The sequence below is a fragment of the Struthio camelus genome, chromosome 1 (genome assembly GCF_040807025.1).
Source record: "Struthio camelus isolate bStrCam1 chromosome 1, bStrCam1.hap1, whole genome shotgun sequence".
Classification (NCBI taxonomy): Eukaryota; Metazoa; Chordata; class Aves; order Struthioniformes; family Struthionidae; genus Struthio; species Struthio camelus.
The window spans coordinates 76,625,566-76,645,359 of NC_090942.1; the positions used below are offsets into that span (position 1 = coordinate 76,625,566).

At 39.0% G+C, this 19,794-nt stretch overlaps 1 protein-coding gene across 5 annotated transcripts in view; it reads left to right on the forward strand.

Annotated features, from left to right (window-relative positions):
- The window catches only part of RASSF8 (Ras association domain family member 8), a 92,327-nt gene that overhangs the window by 55,060 nt on the left and 17,473 nt on the right, over nt 1–19,794 (forward strand). For 4 of the 5 annotated variants that reach the window (XM_068949935.1, XM_068949926.1, XM_068949944.1 and 1 more), the window contains one exon: nt 16,471–16,661. In XM_068949935.1, the coding sequence (XP_068806036.1) occupies nt 16,559–16,661 (103 nt within the window). In that variant the 5' untranslated portion in view covers nt 16,471–16,558. Of the gene's footprint in view, nt 1–8,686; nt 8,707–16,470; nt 16,662–19,794 lie in introns of those variants that run through there. The other variant, XM_009690353.2, reaches the window with a different exon arrangement.

A 19,794-nucleotide genomic window follows, 5' to 3' on the forward strand; every position in this document is an offset into this window, starting at 1 on the left:
ACTGTGTAGTTGACAGTCTCTAATCTGTTTAAGATTCTCTTAAACAATTTGTTTACAGTTTTTGAGGGGTAAAAAAAAGGCTTTTTGCCATCTTCATAGTCAAAATACTTTAGTTTCTTCCCTGAAGCATAGCTTTGCAAAATAGAAAACTTGCTGTGAATGCAGGGGACCACTGGAAAAGCAACTTAAGTAGCAGTAGTTTCCATCTCATAGCTCATGTGGCCTGAGATAGGTAAAGATATGATTTTCATGAGTAGTACATGAAACTTTTCATTTTCAGTTCTGTACTGGCTATATAAATTTTACCATATGTGCAGTTGATGAGAAAGCTATGACTGAACTGGAAGGAAAACTTTACCTAGAAGATGTAGGTGACAATGCAGTTTTACAGTGGAATCTCAGATACCTTTACTTTCCTGGGAGATATATCAAAAGGTGATACAGAATTGCTTAAATCATTAACTTATCTATGCTACCTCAGTCCCAGTAACTTGTTATGGAAGTGCTTTACAAGAAAAGAAAAATAGTTCCTTAAATAATATGTAAAGGGACCTGTATGTCATATTCTGTCACAAATGGGTTAGATTGTCTTTTTACTGTGACGTGCAAAGTCTGTTCTGTTAGTTGGTGATGCTAAACTGAACCCATCAGATCTTGTTCCTGATCTCAAAATGGCAAAGTACTATTTCATAAAAAGAATATAAGGCTTAGGGAAGATCTAAAAAACTTTGCAGCAAGTCCAGTGAGTATGGATTTTGTGATTCTGGCTAAGTCTTTGTAATTCTGTGTGTGTAATTATTTTCTCTTTCCTTGCCTTTCTAGAGAGAATTTTTTTTTTCTTCACATAGGTCTGTGTGGCATGCATAGCGGTGGTAGAATGTGTTCCTGAGCTGCGGTGGGCACCCATGCAGGGAGTTAAATGGTTATATAGGCATGTGAAAGCATACGTTATAATGGCAAAACATTTTTTTTTCTAGGTATATTAGCTTACCCTTGTAAGTTTGTGCAGAAGTTTAGGAATATTGAGGTAAAGTGCTTAATAGTCAAATGGCTGTGATACCCACTCTCTTGAAAGTTTGTAGGAATTTATGAGATGTTTTTTTCTCCAAAAAAAAAGTAGCATTAATTCCCCATAAAGATTGTTTCCAAAACTGCCATGTGCCTTTCTTTATGAAACCATAGTACTAAACTGTAGGTTGAGCTGTGTATTTGTCTTCATATGCTTGGGCAAGCTGTTCTGAGGTTGAATTCACTTGTTAAGCGCTAACAGAGTTTGTCAAGAGAACTGCAGCGCGCTCAGTTCTGTCTGGCTTTCACTATATTCATTTCACTATTTAACAAAACTTGCATGTCCCTAAATACTTCATCCCACGCTCTGCACCAGCTGACATCTGACTTTTGGCCTACTTGGATTGATTCCTCTAGTAAGTCAGAGGATGTTGTGCTTGTTTGACAGTTCAGATGATACGCACCATTGGCATGATATATGCTAAACTGAATTTGAATTGAATTTAGGGTTTCCTATCTCTAATTAATCTTGACATTGTGTTTTAGTGTTTCACTTTTTTTATTTAGCTTTCATCTGCAATAATGGGCAAATACCTGTGCATAATTAGTAATTGCAGCCTGTTAGCTGATTTTTCTTTTCCCCTGGGAGTCATATAATGATTTGGGTGTTGTTTTGGAGCGTTTTTTCAATTTTTTGGTTTGTTTTGCTTGAGGGGGAGGCTACCTAATACTAAGACTGTAGGTTGACCACTGCAAGAGACTTCCTGTAGTCTGTGTTCAGGTGTAGCCTGAGGGCAATTTAACAGACTTGGTGCCTAAAGTTCAGGCCACGACTTAACTAGTGTAGTTTCAGTCTCTTTCCACGTGTTCTTGCAGTGAGCTGTCACTAATGCTGCAGGGCATGAATAGGTTAAGAAAGTTCTGTGCAGATTTCATAAGCTCTGCATTAACAAAAACTTCTTCATGCTGGGCTATTTCAGAAGTTTTAAGGTGAATCCATTTGTCTTTCAGTGAGTGTGGAAATGACATAATTCTGCTGTAGACTCCTGCAGTTTGAGAAAATGAATGCTTCCTCCTGCTGTCTGGGCCAAAGCAATACCCTTGGCATTTCTCTCTGACAGACAGTTTCAAGGTTAAAACTAACCATAGATTAGATAACTGGGTTTGGGCTTCAAGGCTAAGTCCTCTTTCACTAAGAACATGAAGGGCAACTTGACCTCTCATTTAAAAAAAAAAAAAAAAAAAAGACTCTGGGGTCTGAACATAAACTACCAATTATACTATACTAAGCTACAGTGCCAGGAGCTATGTTTCCTCTCATCTTGCAACATCACAAGGAGAAGTGTCAGCAGAAGCAAGAAATCCTAATAGTTATCTGTTAGCATTACAGATCCGAAGGTTTAGCTGTTCTGACTGTGCCCTGCTTACTGAAATCAGAATTTAATAACAGAGTTCCTTGGTGATTATTCATTTGAGCTCTTAATAAGCCCTCAGCCTTATTTGATCCACAACTTAAAAGTTGCTTCAGGTAAGATAAACACTGACTGTTTATTGACTTCCCTGGTTCATATGCATTGTTTGTCAACGTATAAGGACAGCTTAATAACAGGCAAGAAAGAGTTGAAATACTTTAGGGCTGAAGGAACCTCTGGGGTTGGACTGAATGATCCAGCACTTCTCAAAAGTGTGTCCTAAAATGCAGCTGATACTGTTTTGCTTTGGGGTGTGTTTTCTTTCAAACTTGCTATCCCTGTGGTATATCGAAATATTAGACATTTAGAAGATTCTCAGTGAATTACATTCTTAGCTGAATGTTCACTGTGAAGGTATGTCTGTTCTCAGATTGCTTTTTTTTTCTCCCTTGAGTTAGTGCTTTTCAGAAAGTTAAAAGATTGGATTTTGTGTAGAAGTGTAACTTTAGTTTTCATTGAATAACTCGCACAGATATACATCTGATCCTGTGTTATTCATGGTGATATCATACTGGAGACCCTGATGCACACTCTTCTCTCTGAGCTATGGCAAAACATATGGTGTTGTTAGGCTCCTGAGTTCTGATCTTTGCAGCTGCTACTGTGTATGCCTTTATATTAAAAGGCTTTTTAATGCAAAATGTCTGAGTAGTATTAGGAACTGAAGGTTGCCCCATACCATGGGAATAGCCTTATTAACATGTTTATAGAGTTAAGATTCCTCTTTCTTTTTTCCAGAGTCCCATGTACATCACTTTCTTGGCCTTGTAATGCCTCAGCAGGAGCCCTCATCTAATGTAGCTACGTATCTGTGAATGAAAGATGGATTTTGAGGCCCTTCCCCCCCCCCCCCCAAAAAAAAAAAAGTCTATAACCCAGTTCTCCCACTTCCAAGATAAGTGCTCTAAGCTACTACATAGAATCTCCTCCTTCTTTCTGGGTCCAGTATTCAAACCCAAAGGAAAGAATTAAGTACTGGAATCCAGGAGAAGGACTTTGAGCTGTCAATCTGTTTTACATAGAGCAGTTTCCCCCTCCCCCCCACCTAGCCCGAGCCTAGCTAAGAGTCTAAATGCAGAAGAGAGGTATGCTTGGGGGTGCAGCCAGATCTTGGGGGTTTGGGCACTGTTTGTGACTGCTCCTGAATATTTACCTCCCTCCTTTCACTTCACAGAGTAGGAAAATTTAGTACTTCAGGCTTTATGAAGTCTATTCCTGGATTCCAGAATGAACATGTACCAGTGGTCAGCAGTACCTGTAAGGAAATCTTGTTCTTGGTCTGTCTTTACCACAGAATAAAATCTTAGAGTTACTTGCAGTTTTATGCTATTCATTGCTGTCTAAAATACTACTTTGTAAAGCTCTCCTTGTCTGTTCTGGAAGTCAAAAGTAGTATTAGCTGCAGTTTGGTTTCAAGCCTGAAACCATGCTGCTGAAATATCTGTTCTGACACTGTTACTCTAAATAATGTTTTAAGAACTGCTCATGTAGCAACATATTTATGTTCTGATGCAAAACTAAGAATTCATACCCACATTTGCTTTTGTGTTTATGACATAATGCGTGAGGGATGATGGCATGTGGAAGAAGGCATTAGAACTGAAGCAAGGTTAGCATCTGATCTTTTTTCCTGCAGGTTTTTGTTGAGTGTTTATCTTTTAAAAGTATGTTTTGACAGAGTGCAGCAGTTATTGTGCAGCTAACAGTGAATTACAATATTGTTTGTTTAGGATTCAGAAGCCTAGGATTAGATTGCTTCTTGTCAGCAAAGTGCCGGATATACCACATGATGTTTGCACGTGGAAGCAGTACGACCCCAGGCGTAGCAGTGGAATTCAGATGAACTGATAGTGTTCTCGCTAGCTTTTTATTTCTCTGGTGAGAGGTCTGAGACTGTAGGAGTACAGCTTTATGCTGCAGTGGAACATGTATTAATTTTGTGAAAACACAAATTCCAGTAATAGCTGGAAGTATTGTACTCTGACTCCGGATGGACTTAGTATTAAAGCAGTACTAAAGGAAGAAAGTATAGTTACCAACTTTGAAAACTCTCAAGTTTGGCTAGTTCTGCCTAAGTGTTTCATCTTACTGTATCTAGGATCCCAGTGAGCTTTTATAAGCAGAAGCGCTGCAAATAGTTGAACAAGTAGGACTTCGGCTTCAAAGTTGTTTTTAATTAAAGGCTTTCTCTTCTGTGGACTACTCCCACGTAGAGGGTTGGAAACTCTTAATTTTCCATGCATAGAATTTTTCTTTATTCCCTTGGGAGGACAAACGGGGCAACAGACTGGACCACCTACAAAGGATGCAAATACTGCAGTGAAAGCAACAACTTCCTCTCCAGTCAGATTTTGGCTGGGAGTGAAAATGAGAGCTGGAAGTTTGGATTGTATTTATTTTCTTGCAGTCCATGTGCAGCATGATTTTATTTTATTGCAGAGAAAAATCCAAATTGCTAATGCTATTGACTGAGAATTCCTGCATGACCAGCACAGTCAATGATAATAATTGCTCTAGGTCAAAGTTGAGGCTGGTCAGTATGTCAAGGAGGGAATTGCACTTGTATGTTTTCATGATGACCTGAATTCTAAAGGTGATTTAGAGCTCCTGTGACTGTAGGTCAGGAGAATGGATTTTTCATTCAAAACAGAGGTTTAATCCTGTCTTTTCAAAATGTTGCTGAACTGTCTTGCTTCTAAAAGCAAAACCAGGAAAACCTATCAGACCTGTATTACTTCTCCATTTTGCACATTAAAACAAGAAAACTTGGTATACAACTGTGCTAGAGATGTTCCAACCACAGAATGTTGAACTGTTTCCCCAAGACTGCTAATCCCTAAGATGATCTTTACAGGAACAGGTTCCTCCTTTTGATGAAGACGCTCAGAAGTACATAAGGAATTTGGACGTTGGCATTTAATGTGGCTTTTCAGTTTGCCCATACCAAAACAACCCAACCTGTTCTTATTTCTTTCTCTTGTATACTGCATTTATATAACCTTTTTAAAATTTAAATACCATATTTTGGATGTCTGAACTCCGTAATGTTTTACATGTTGGAAAATTTTAGATCTTTAGTTGCTCACTATCTTGCCATTTAGCAGAAACTTTTAGTAGGCATTTCCACTTTATTTCTTTCCGAGACTTAGGTTTTGTGTTAGGTAATTATGCTTCATAAGCTGTTATAGCTTCTTAATATTACCTGGCACTTTACACTTCCATAGCTGCATAGTACATGATCAATAAATATTAGAAACACAAGCAATCAATTCTCATTTAAAAGAAAATTGACCTGGCCCTTTTTGTTAAGATTTGTCACAAAGTTTTAAATCCTTAACCCTTTCTGTTCACTCATTTGCTGCTCTTACTGGCTAGCTCCACGTTCTGTGGAGAGTAGGAATCCACAGAAATTGATACAGTTTGGGGGGGGGGGGGTTGGTAGGAGCCCCACTCTCCAAGAGCAGTGGAAAACAAAAGTGGACTAATTGGATCTTTTTTTTTTCTCCCCATTTCAAAAAGTAAAAGCAAACTGGACTTTATACTTCAGAGGGTGCAGTGTGATGGTAGCTCATAGAGCACACAAGCACTTCAGCTTTTGTCACAGTGTACCAAGCAGCTGAGATCCCCTTTTAACTTTCTGTTTTGAGTCCCAGTGTCTAGCAGCTCGTAATTAAGCCCAGAGATACATGGTGAAGATCCACCACGATGAGAGGAATGATGCTAAAACTGCTAATGGGATGAGTATACTCCCAAAAGGCTTGATTAAATTGCCAATCTGGATGCTTTCCAGGAGCTTATAAAGCAGATTGTGGTTTGTCCTAGGCCTCTCTCTACAAAGGCAATAGATCTCCTTAGAAGGAGACACCTGCTGAACTGGGGTGTGTGCAGTGTGCACCAGGAGTCCCTGGAGACAAGTGGAATTGAGCTGTGTTAGCCTGAAGAGCAGTAGGGGCAGAACATGCCGTCTTTTGATCTGTTGTGCTTTGGAAGCAGGTTAAGGAAGAATTTGGAGGAGGATAATGAAGGTTAACCAGTAACTTGGAGTTTCTCTTCTATTTGCGTGTGTAAAGAGCTTCTTGAAACTTGCAAATGAACCATAAAGTGGAAGTACAGTTCCCTTGGCAGAGTCTGGAAAAATGTATCAGAGACAGGAGAAAGGCAGAGGTAAGAGCAGAAGAACTTCTCTAATGAAGGTGAGTAGCTCACATGTGATGTACTAGAGAAATGGGAGAGCTACTTAACTCTTCCAGGTTTTGGCAAGTCTGCTAACTCCTGAAAATTATGCTAATGCAATCCTCCTGGGCAAATGAGTAAATGGATGAGATGGTATTGCTGAAGGTGCAGTGAGGAAGCAAATGCAGTAGTTAGGCCGTGCAGCTACAAGCCTTCGTCTCATGTCTTATAATGAAAGGTTGTGTCTCAAAGAAGGTACAAAATGTGGACAATATCGGCATGGAAGGAACGGGCAAGTGGAAAGTGGTGCTAGGTTGCAAACTGTGGCAACAGAGAAGGAAGGCAGGAAGACAGTGCAAGCTGAAGGAACACTAAAACATTCTTTATGGCTATACTGAATATGACCTAATAGTTATCCATTTCCCATTGGTGTTGCAGGCTGTGAGTCTTATTTAGTTTTAATTTTTATTAGCATAGAATCATGATCTACCTGAACAGCTATTTGCTGGGTCATTCTAAGAATGCCATGTGTGGTCTTTGTAAAACTGCTTCCCAAAGGAAAGTAAGTGTATATAGTGATGTTACTCTTCTCTGCTCTTCTTATCCTTCCCCAGTGAGTTTTGGACTGTAAGTCAGTTTCAGCCAAATTTAAAGAGGAACAGTAGCTTAAAAGGAACAGTAGTTTAAAAGGTATGTAAGCTCATAACAAGTTCACTAAAGTTACCAGCTGAATAGAGATGGGAGGCCAAAATACACTTCCATCCTGAGGGGATATTACAGTTCCTTAGTGGTTTGGAGACAGTGTGGCTAGTTGGTCAAAGCAGCGCAGATGTAGCCTGGAGCTGGCTGTAGCGCTGCCACGGCATACTCTGCCTGTCCCCAGCCGAACAGGTAGAGGGTGACCCTTGAGGGGGAATCCCTGTGTGCTTGTGTATGCAGCTCGGTTAGCGGACTGCAAGAAGGACTAGGGGAAGCAAACGAAAAGCATTACCCAAACTCAAAATGCCTAGAGATAGGAAATAAACTTAAGTGATCCAGCTGAGGCCTGTAAATGGAGAATAGGGAAAACAACAAAGTTTCTTCTTTTGAGTTTGGGGAAGTAAGGAAGTAAGCACATCCTAGAGCAAATTTTAGAAATGAGTATTTCCCCCTCCCCTTTTCTTACCAATATACTTGCCTAGACTGCTTAAAGGTGCCTTGCAGAAATAGAGGCAGAAGAGAACTTATCTTGTGGACTTTTCTGAGTTTTCAGGAAAGCCACTTGAAATTTTAGATATGTTTAATGAATAATATAACATTCTCTGAAGGAAGCTTTGAGACTATAATCTTTTTGAAAAACTGTATTATGTTGATCGAGTTAGAAGCGCTTCACCTTATTTCTGTTTTAGAAATTGAATTTAATTACAACAAGATTTTTCTTCTTTCAGTAAGTTGCAAAGTACAGTGGCTGTAAACCATGTATTTAATTAACTTTAAAACTTATAAAGCCAAATCATTTTTAAATAGAAATGTCAATTGTAAAATACATTTGTTAATGTATTACTTTAATTGAAGTGCTGAAGTGGAGGAATTAGCTTATTTGCATGCAACTTTCCCACAGATGTAGTGGGAAAGGGTGTTATGCTTGGGCCCATATCTTAAAGTGTGGGGAATCTAATGCGTTCGTATACTTGTCAGGGCTTCATGCGTTTCAGCTCGCATCTAGAGCAGAAGGAACACCTTACTGTGACAGCTGTGATTCGGAATAGCTGTAATCAAATGACAAACCACAGCAAATGTTGCACGTGTTCTTGACTGAAGCGTAAAGAAAAGATTTAGCCTTATATAAAACCAAGGGTTAAACTAGTTCTTGCCAAAGTAGAGCAGATTACCTCTTTGCCTTTAGTGTAAATATTGGCAATTGCAGACAAATGTCTTCAATCAAACCCTCAAATGGCTTTAAGCCTTTGCAGACAAAACATGGAGAGGGGAACCTGAACAGGTGGGGGCCATGACTTCCCTGAAACTGAGAGTATGACCTACATTCTGTTCTTTGAAGCTAGGACAGCTAGAGGTAAAAGGCAACTTTGAAGTAGGCTGTATGTATTGCAGTTTTTATATAAACATTTCTCCTGCAATGAAATAACTTCCTTATTCCTGTGCTGCTTGTTTTGTTTTCATTCGTACACACACAATATTTAGATTACATGTATGCATGTGGCTTCTGCTTGAAATGCTGCTATTAATAGAGTTGTAGTTGCTGTTTTATCTCATGTTCTATATAGTCGATATTAATGACAAACAAGCACTGATGGGGTGTAGGAAGACCTTATTATGGTAAACATATGCCTGTTGAGATGTCTGTTTAGTGCGAATGACTTTAAGCTGTTTGTCACAGAGCTGATACGCAGCACAGTCTCTCCTTTGCTAACATCTCTGGAAAAGGTATCTTCTGCCACAGAAAAAAATGCATCCCAATTGCTAACACTCTCAAGCTTTGCTGTGCTGCTGCCAACAATCAAACCCTTCCTACAACTGTGATGAAAAACGAGGCTTTTTGTGTTAAGTCTGCTCAGCCCTTCATTTCTAGTAGGATTGTGGTGTTTCATATTGACGATAATGTTTGATGTTAGTAGCTGGAATAAAGAGTAAGAACATGAGTTTGTTTCATGTAAAGCCACCTGCAAATGATAGTTTAGTCCTAATCCTGAAACAGATTCAAGGTTGCGACTTAAGTAAATAACTCTACTTGCATCTGACTCAACAGCATTTATTTTGATACACGTTTAATTTCAAGAGCTGAAAGCACTGTGCAGGGTATGGTTTCGATTTGCTGGTACATACCCTAAGTGTAATGCTCTTAACTGAAGTTTTAGACTTGTTTTGAAATTATCTAACTGACCTCTGATTAGTAGAGGGAAAGATCCTTGGGATTCTCTGGCTTAGTAACTGAGTTCTACCACCATGTCCTAAATGCCTTTTGTTTTGTGTATCTCGGAATCTAAGCTCTGTATAGACCTATTTATATCTAATCTTCATGAAAGGAGACTATTAATTTTGAAGTTGTTGTTCCTGTTGAATTAATTCAAGTGTGAGAGTGTGAAACTTAGTGTTAAAGATGTAAGGTTATGTTCTTAACAGTGACCAAATGAAAAGAGGTTTTAATAAGCCATCTGCTTAATTAGATCACCTGCTGCTTTGTTTCCTTTCAAACCATTTTGTTGCGATCCTAAAGTGTTGTGAAACACTGAGTTATGCCAAGCCTCATTGCCTCAAAAATGTGAGTCAAGGTACAAGGTGTTATAGAAGGCGGCAGTTTTGAAAGTATTACCAGTCCAACTATCAACATAATGCAGAAACAGTGAGTTAGAACTTAGTTTTCTACGAAGGCACGCTATTTTTAGGTACAGTCTGTGATGAAGCTTTCTAGCTACCTTGTCTCCCATACTGCAGCTCCCAGACGGGTGAATTTTGATTTGTGCTGCAGCTGAATTGTTGTTACGTAGTCTCTCAGGTTTCTTCAGTTCATTACCTTTATTGTCAGTCAGCCTTGTGAAGCTAACCGATGACAGTGGAGGAATAGCATTAATGCCCTGTTAATGAATTTGGGGATGATTTAGGGATCCTGCTGTGGCCTTCAACTTAATTGAATTATTCATAATGAATTGTCATGAGGGATAGTAAAGACTTGGCTCCATCAGACTCCATCTCCTCTGTTGACTAGGGAAGAAAGGGGAAAAGACAAATTGTGCTGAGGCCTCTGACCAGACAGCAGTCTACTCATTCTGGGTAACTGAAAAGGAAGCCAAATTTACATATTGGCCAGATGGCTTAGAATGGCAGACACGGCACAGTCAAGAGATACAGGGACTGGATTTAAGACATTATTTGTCTTTAGGGTGCCGCCTTCCCTCATAAACTTCTTGAAGTCGGAGATCAGACTGAGAATGTATTTTCAATATTGAAGTTACTAGTATAATTTTCAAGGCAAGGGGATTATTTTGTTTTAATCACTAATTCACTTGATCTTTGTCACCAATAAATTTGATCATTAAAAGAGATGACAAAAGGTGTGTATAAATCCTTTACCTCCTCTCATTCTCTCCCTCCCCCCCCCCAAAAAACACGCACCCAAGTTAGTAGTAAATGTTTCTAGCCTCTTTTCAAGAATACAAAGAGAAGAGACTTCCAATTTGATTTTTCTGTGCTGCAAAGATCCCATCTGTAGGAGAGATGAAGGATGTTCTGTAAATAGGGAGAATTTTTACTGTAGATTCCCTTACTTTAAAGCAACATTTCTTTTCCTCTTTTTTTTTTTTTCCCCCATCTTTGGTGTGCTGCTTAAGGAGAGACTGAAGTTACCAACACCTCCTGGACTAGCCAGTTGAAGCTTCTTGGATGCAAGTAAATTACTAATTTACCTGGGAAACTGAATTTTGGACTTTGGAGAAGTTCTAGAATATCTGGAGACAAGATTTCCACTAGTCATTGTTACAATCTCTTGTACTTAAGAGTTTGTGTGAACATGTATATTGGTGCTGTCTGGTCCTGTTATAGCTAGTGTATAGTGTGCATGTCTTGGATAATATATATGGCATCTGAATTTGGACCTGTTTCATGGAGACATGTGTTGGGCCATCTTTTTGCCAGTCCTGTGTGAGGAAAATTCCTTGCTACTTAAACTCCCTCTCAGCCTCATTCCTAACACTATCATCTTTGTGGGGTCTTTTGTTTGTTTGAAGCAGTGCTTTTTTATCTCTGAGCACTCCTCTGGTAGATCAAAAGAATAACACTAAGAGGAAATCGCTTAGTCCCGCTAAAAATGTGGATCGTATCTCTATATAAACAATTTTGTTTAAAAGAAAGTCCTGCCTTTGCAACAGATTTCAAAGCCAGGACCTGCGTCTTTCTAATTAAAAAAAAAAAAAAAAAATTGCATATGGGAGAGGCTTATGCTTGATCTTTTGACGTGAACCTGCCATTAAAGGTTTTTGCTGTTCATTGGGAAGCAGAGCTGCTCCTGGGGTATTTCCTGTTCATCAGTCCAAGGGAGGAGGCATTTTGGTAAATACTAGCTAGCTTGTTTCCAGTAGCCAATTCTCTATTTGGAAAATATTACTTTACACAAGAACTCTTATGCCAGAAAAAAATCTACCAAACGCATCCCTGGTCACCAAGGCTAATGTCATACCTTTCTAGATGTGCTTATAGGCCCTTTTAGGGTAGCTGAACTGGCTTCTTTGTGCTCGATTAATTTTTGTTGAATCAAACCTTGCTTGCGCCTAACTATTCTTATTAACAGCTTCCAAGCAGCAACCTGCTTGGAACAAGCAATCTATTTGTCCAGACCTGGTGTTGTATCATAACAGGGAAAAGCGAGGAGTACAATTTGGGCTAGCGTGTAGAGAACGAGAAACAGAGGAAAAAGTGGCAAACTGTAGATAATGTTTATTCATAGGTAATCATAAATTAAGGCATGATCACTTAAATATAACGAGCAGCATGCTACTTACTTAGTGGAGTGAACAGGAAAAGAATTTCTGAAATATTTGGTAGAAATTCTGCAGCTGACTTCAGTTGCAGCAGGATTTTAACCCTGATTTCAGATCCATGCTGCTTTCAGATGACATGGACCTTGTGAAGATTAGAGATGAGGTGAAATCAGCCTCTTAAATTTAGCTCTCACGGTTTCCTCGTGACTTAACACTTGCGTCAAGGATAGATAGTCTAAGCAGATGTTTGCAAAACCTGTCTTTCTCTTAACAAGTGCAGAGGGCTTTGTGTGTTTATCAGTTCTGTCCATCTTCTGTGAAGCATCAGCCTTTTTGTAGTTTGTATACTAGCTGCGAAGAGGTAGCAAAATAGCAGCATATATGTATGCTGGAGTTTTCTTTCCCCCCAGAAAACTGAACAAATGTCTGAAAGAGGAAGATCTGAGCCAAATAGGACAAAAGGAGGAGTTGGGGAAATCTGCTTAATGCCTGGCAAACAGTGTGAGTGAGGAGATTCCAGACAAGGTAGTCAAAAAGAGAGAGCATGTGCGAGGGGAGAGGATGTAGCTGAGCGGTGTCCAATTTCAGGTGCTTGGTTCCCATCACAAATACCTGTCCTTACAGAGCTCATCGCTGAGGAATTGGTGGAGAGGAGGGAAGCTGTGATTAGAGGCATGCTTCAGCTTGTGTACCTCTCTCCTCAGTAAATTAGCTTTCTGTTCCTATTCCCAATCATTGGTAAAACAAGTTATGTGTAAGATGAACTATTTTTGAACTTACAGGATTGTGAAACCTCAGGTGGACTTTCTTCCTCCACCTCTTTCCACTTGCTTCAAGAGACATTTGTGTGCTCTTAGAGGTAAGGGTTATTTTGCCCGCTCCGTTTTGAAAGCATCGTATACCTTTTGGACCTAAACTTAAGTGTGAAAAATATATTTGGGAGCTGTCAAAATGGACCTCAGTAAAAAGGCAAACAAGGCATTAATGGTGCATGAATTAACTGTAAACAAATAAAGAATATGTACAAAAAAGCAAAAGCTACTATAAAAAGTGGTATGGGTGTGTAATTGGGAAGCAGAGAGAGACACAAGGCCAAAAGGTTTTCTCCTTTTTTCAGACTTTTCTGTAAAAGTCTACTGTGTAGTCCTAGAAACTACATTTATTCTAGATTATTTTTGATTTATTACAGGTCAGCTTTGTTTAGAAATTACAATGTGACAGAAGGATTTCAGTGCACAGGTCATATGTTTCCAAAGTCTCTGGGTATTTCATGTTTAGTGACTGACAGGTCTCTGAAAGTATACCAACAAATGAGCCACTAATGATTTTGGGGCACACGGTCCTGTGAGTCCTGCACATTAGTCTGTGCTCTCATCAGAAAGGTAATACAAACAGCAGCCTGCTGTTATTGTTTTGCTCTATTAAAACTATTTGCCCTTAAAAAAAAAAAAAAGTATAAAAATGAATGGCAGTATTTCTCCTGAACTCCAGCTGTTTCAAAAAAACTGTTCAGATCATTTACTGCTTTAGTGAATGTTATTTTCAAAACTGGGAGTGTCAGCAAAATATTTCATTATTAAATAGTGCCCCCTTTTTTTTTTTTCCCTTTTAAAAAGGAAGACGGACGTTAGGAAAACAGATGACCAAAACTGATCTGCACGGAATGCAAAGTTGTTCGTTATGTCTGCTGACGGCGGGGGAAAATGCACTTGCTGGCTTGCTAAATTGAAATAATGGTTTGGATGTTGACAGACAGAAAAACAATTAGAGCTATCGGATTCTTTGCTGACGTGTGTGTTGTCGCATGGAGAGAGGGCTTGTTTTGTGCCAGTAAATCTGAACTGTTCAACTCTCAGCAAGATATCAAGTTAATTAATAAAGTTCCTTACAGTTGGGCTTGGAACGTGAGGTCTGTTTATTTGTGAAGACAACCTTTCCAGGGATAAACACAAGTGACTGATGGGGCCTTTTCTGTGTTTTCTCAATCACTGTTATATTACAGGTTAACAAAAGACCACTTTCTGCTTGGTTTATTGTCACATTAAAGTGGTCTTACCTGACTGAACAGTTTCTGTATTCGTACCCTGTTAATATTTGTGGATAGTAGGGTGTTTGTTTTGTTTTTTGAAGTGTGTAACTTTGTGGGAAATGTTTACTTAAAATATTGATCTCTCTGGATTTTTCAGGTGCTTACTAATGTCTCGCTAATTCTGTACATGCTGGTATTCTTAAAAGCTACCACTTTTTTGGTGGATTAGTGCTACAAGTATATTCTTGAAATCTGGTTTTAGGAGTACATTTGGGTTTGAATATTTGTTTCTTTTGTTTTCTGAGTGGGTGCTTCTCGGCAGGGGTTTCTGAGCGTATGCTGGACTTCACAGCAGAATTGCATAGTGCTTCTCTGTTAAAGCTTGTCCTGTCAGTTTGGGTGATGGCTCTGGCTCTAACAGTGTTTGAGATGTGTTGTTGCTGACTGTGGCAACCATTCTGACGAGGATCAGTGTGTCCTCTGAACGATGTGTTGATGTTTGCTAGTTGTCAGACTAAGTATTGGGTTGCAGAAGGGGTATAATCTTTCTGTTGCAGCTCTAGGGCTGGACTAATGCCTCTCTTTAATACAGAAAGAAATGTTTGCTTCATAAGGAGAAAGCAGTAACATATAGTAACATATTGTAAAACATGAACTATATTAAGTATTTACTTCCCAAGTTTCCCCTGCTTCCAAGTGCAGTTCTGTTAAATCCATCAGCATGATCAGATTCTTGTGTGTGTGTGTGTGTAACTCAAGCCTGCTTGCCTTTACTAATCTTCTTTAAAAACTTTCAGATTTTTTTCTCTGTTCCTGTTTTGTCTGTTTTCCTGGTACTTAACTTTTAAAAAATATTTTCTGCAGTTTTATCATTGTATCCATGGGGCATTTCCTGAATACATGAACTTCTTTCAATGTATTATGGTTCGTTTTCTTCTATCTGCTTGAAAACTTAACTATCTTGTAAGCTTTTCAAAAGTCAAGAAAAAATAATCACTAGTTTTTTTTGTTTCTAAGTAGACAATGCTTCCTTGGTGGTGGTGTTTTGAAATTTTTGAAATCAGCGTCTGGAGCTCCAGCTGGAGTTGCAACTAGATATTAACTTCTGTGGGACATGATCCAGGAGGATCTGTATATGCAGAAGAAAAGCACTTCCTAGTAAAGCTGAGCCTGTGGCAAACCCACTTGTGCTCAGATATGCGGTTAACTCAAAACTTAACACTTGACAAACCTTAAGCAACTTGACTGTTGGTAACAAGGCAGTGGAGGACAAATGGCTGATTGTGAAGTCCTAACCTAGCTTCCCAGATTTGTAACTCTCTTCTTCTGTTCTTTAAACTTTTGCTGGTATGTGAATGAGTGCAGGAAAAGATTTTGAGTCAGAGCTTTTTGTTTCAAAAAAGTAGAGCTCTGAAAATATAAATACAGACACACGCAAACGCTTTTTTTTAGTACTTAAGTTTTTTAAATGAGATTGGGAGCTAATAAACCACATCGGATGATGCAACTCTAGCATTATTTCAGTAAAGTAGAGCCATGTTAATAAACAAAAACTGTGTAGACTAAGTGGTGTAGTTTGTTTGTTTTTTTTTTTTTTTTAATACCACAGTGTGCATGGAAAAAACAAGGATACTAATTTAGGCAAAGTCTCTTTATTTACAGAACTGGCGCAGTGTGGGCAGGGGCTGAAGCACCTCAGCAGCACTTTCACCAATGTACCGCCTTCCTCTAGAGAAAGACGGTAGCAATCTCTGCCTGCTTGATTTCCTTTCAGGGCTTTCCAGAAGTGATACTAAATGTATAGGTTTGCCTATACTAGGAACCCTCAACTGGTTTTGTATGGAGAACAAGGTTCGACTCCAGGATGGCTGTACTTAAGAATGTCTCCCCCTTATTTTGCCACACCATCACCTGCCACCACCACTAGGGATTATTGGACAAACATTGAAAGTTTTTATAATCAGTCCCATGAGACATTCAGGCAACATATAAAGGAAAGGGGGCACTTCTTACTGGAACTGTTATGGTTTTATTCTGGACTTGTTTACTTACCGCTGTTTCTTTTAATTCTTTGTAATCACTTTTTATATTTTAGGAAATAAAGTTAGTGAAACTTCTGGTATATCTAAAAGAACAGAATGGGTAGCTATGGCCAAAGCATGGGGCTTTTGGATTCCTGCTACTAGTTTTAAGGAAATGAGGCCGTGCCTTTTCTTTCCATTAGAGGTTCAGTTAAATTTGTTTCCTTTAAATTTGATAATTTTTTTTTAAATTGGAAATGCCTCACAGTAAACATCAGGACTTTTCTCTCTTCTAGCTGCTGAGTCTGCTGCATTGTCTCTGGTACGGCTACAAGTATGACTTGACTGACTTGCATTCATGGCTCTTGGATGATCTGGTGAACCATGGAGCTCAAAGTATGGGTGGATGGAGTCCAGAGAATTGTTTGTGGGGTCACTGAAGTCACAACGTGCCAGGAGGTGGTTATAGCTCTTGCTCAGGCTATTGGTAAGTAACTCTCACTTGGATTCCTGGGAATGAGCTGAAGCCTTTTTTAATGAAGCTAAACTAAGGGAAGGTGGAGTTGCGCTCGAATATTAGAACATGAATGTGTAAAACATAGTGGGATAACCTTGCAGTCTCTTAGAAGGCAATGTAAACTTGCAACTTTTTTTTTCCTTAAACCTACTGCAGATAAGAAGAAAAATCACTTTGAAATCTGTAGCCTGCCATTCAGTACAAGTTTATGCTCTAAATAACAATACGCTGCTGTTTGTCATTGCAAGTGCAGCCTGGACTGCAGACAGTGCTAAGCTATCAATGTTTTGAGTAGCAAGGCAATATTAAAGCAGTGCAAAACAACTGGTTAGCTTGTACGAGTTAGTGACATTAACTGAAATTATACACGCTGTTAGTATCCCTAACTGTGTTGGGAAGAGTATAGATCAACAAAATACGTCCTTCAGGTTCTCCTCTTACTCTTACACGTCACCTGACTTAGTAAATAAAAGGGTATCTTAGTCTATACAGTGTTAACTGTTTGCTGAACAGTTTATGCAGATACAGAAATATCTTTCAGGCTCCAGTACAAGAAAGTACATTCCTTCAGTCTTGTCAGATCTTCCACAGTGGTTAATGGCATCCCTTCAGTGTTTCCTATGCTGGATGTTATTTTCTGCTAACATTTTGTAATTAGGTTTACATACCATTTCAATTTAGATACTAGAACTACATCTTATCTAAAACTAAATCTGAAGTTTAAGGGCTAGCTTTCACATTTTCCACTATTTCAAAGACTTTGCAAGATTGTATTAGTGCGCTCCTACTCAGTAGCAAAATAATCATTTATTTTTATAACTAAAAAACAACTTAAAGCCATAAATGTCAACTAGCTATTCAACTGTAAGCATGGTCAATTTGTCTGAATTTCTGTATGTTTGTTTAGTGAAAAATATGCTTTTGAACATTGTTTTCATCTACTTTCAGTAGAAAAAGAAGTAGAAGAAGCACTAGAAATCTTATGCTTTTTTTTTACTTTATATCTTAAGGGGATTGAACACAATGCTAATGTGTATGCTCTATCTGTATGCATCAAGTACCTTTAAAATGTCCTTCAGAAAGCGTAGAAAGTCAGTGTAGATTCAATAGTTAACTGTTAAGTGTGCTTCTACTGTTCATGTTAGCAGCAGCTTTTTATTTAATGCTGATTGGCTATGAATTGCTTCCATCCAAATCTCATTTTCTGCCTGTAGGCTTTTTAGACACTATTATGCCAGTGTGATCATTTGCTAGTGGTGATTAAGAAGTGTTATGTATAACTCTTTCTTTTTTTTTTTTTTTTTGGTGGTAGACTTTTCTGTTCTTTACCTCCCTTCTGTTATCTCTCCCATCCCGTTTCCTTTGCCCCCTCTCCCAAAATCAAAACGTCCAACTCCCACTTCTAGACGATACTCCCATGTTCTCCCATGTTATTTTCCTTCCTTGTTTTTTTTCAGTTATTAGACCAAGATCTGAAAAGACTCAATCAGTCAAAATTAAGCCAAATTAAAATAATCCAAGGAGATAATGAACCTTTGGATGCTCTCTTTTGAGGCAAATATCTTCACTAGAAAACATTTAGAATAATTGATCCCTAGTTTCTCACTGGAGCTGCTAGGACAATAATAAATACCGGTATTAATGACGCTTGTCTTTAGCAAAGAGGTCTCTTCCAACCCTTTTGTCAGGCCATTCATCAGAAAAGCTACCATATGTCTGCTCCTTTGATTTGGCCATATGTACCGGCTTACCAGGAATTATTGTCACTTGAATTTGAATGGGAAGCTATTAAAATGTATTCTTTTAGCTCTCACCTGACATTTGGTGGTGGAAAGCAGCCAGTCTTTGTTGGCTTCCTCCTTGGTTGGCTGTGATTTTTATATTTTCCACTGTGCAGTCTGGCTCCTTCAGAAGTCTGTCTGCTGGCTTGTCTGCAAAGTTCTTCAGATGCTCTTTTTGTTTTCTCATGTGTGACAACATATTGCTAGGTCCTTGATTTAAAAATAACGGTAGAAATGCACAGCCTTCTTCACTGAAAAACCTGAAATACAGACTGCAACAGGTATGTTGTTCATGTTGAAATGCAGCATCAGGCATATCTGCAAATTAACTGATGTTACTGCCATATCCACTGAAGAAAGTAAAAGTACTTGTCAGTTCCCTTTTAAGACACCTATAGTTCAAGAAGCTTCACATGGACAAACAGAAGCTGCCCCTATCCTAGAGGTATGAAAAATAAAGCTTTACAATGTATTTCAAAAATGCGAAAATCAATCTGGCGTAGATCCACAGAACGGCTGAGGTTGGAAGGGGCCTCTGGAGATTGTCTAGTCCCATCCCCCATGTTCAAGCAGGGCCACCTAGAGCAGGTTGCCCAAGACCCCATGACCTGTCGGGTTTTGAATATCTCCAAGGGTGGAGAATCCACATCCTCTCTGGGCAACCTGTTCCAGTGTTCAACCACCCACATGGTAAGAAAGGTTTTTCTTTTTTTCTTGTTTTCCCTTAGGTTTAAATGGAATTTTTTGTATTGTCAGAAATCTCCTTTCCTGTCACTTGATCAAATGCAGGGCCCTGTCTCCTGATCTCCCACTGTGATAAGGGCAGTGAAAAGGTGTCCATCTCGTTTGGTTCCCATCCTTCCCCTCATGTCACGGGAAGTCGGTAACAACATAATACTTTTTATGTTTTGAAGAAAGCTTTTTGGGATGCAAAGATAGGGACTTTTATTCTAGGGCTATTTTAGTCAGAAATAGGAAGTTATATCAGATTCTGTACCATAACCAAAGTGCAGCCTAATTCTTTGGCAGTTAAGAGGAGTTCTGTCACTTAACTTGCCTATGCAGTGCTCCCTGACCTATTTCTTACGAATTGGTGTCTGTTGCTGTTACTCTTTCAGTGGAAATGCCTGTCCCCTTTTTTTCCTCCCCTCTGTCCTTTAAGGCTGTACTCCTGATGGCTATCATCTGTGGTATCTGTTCTTGCATTATAGCCTCATTTCACCATTGCCTTATCTTTTCATCATTTAGAAATAGCAAATGATTCTCCTCCAAGTTTCTGTGCAAATTAGTTGTTAATTTCTATTTTGCTTGAAGCTAAAGGG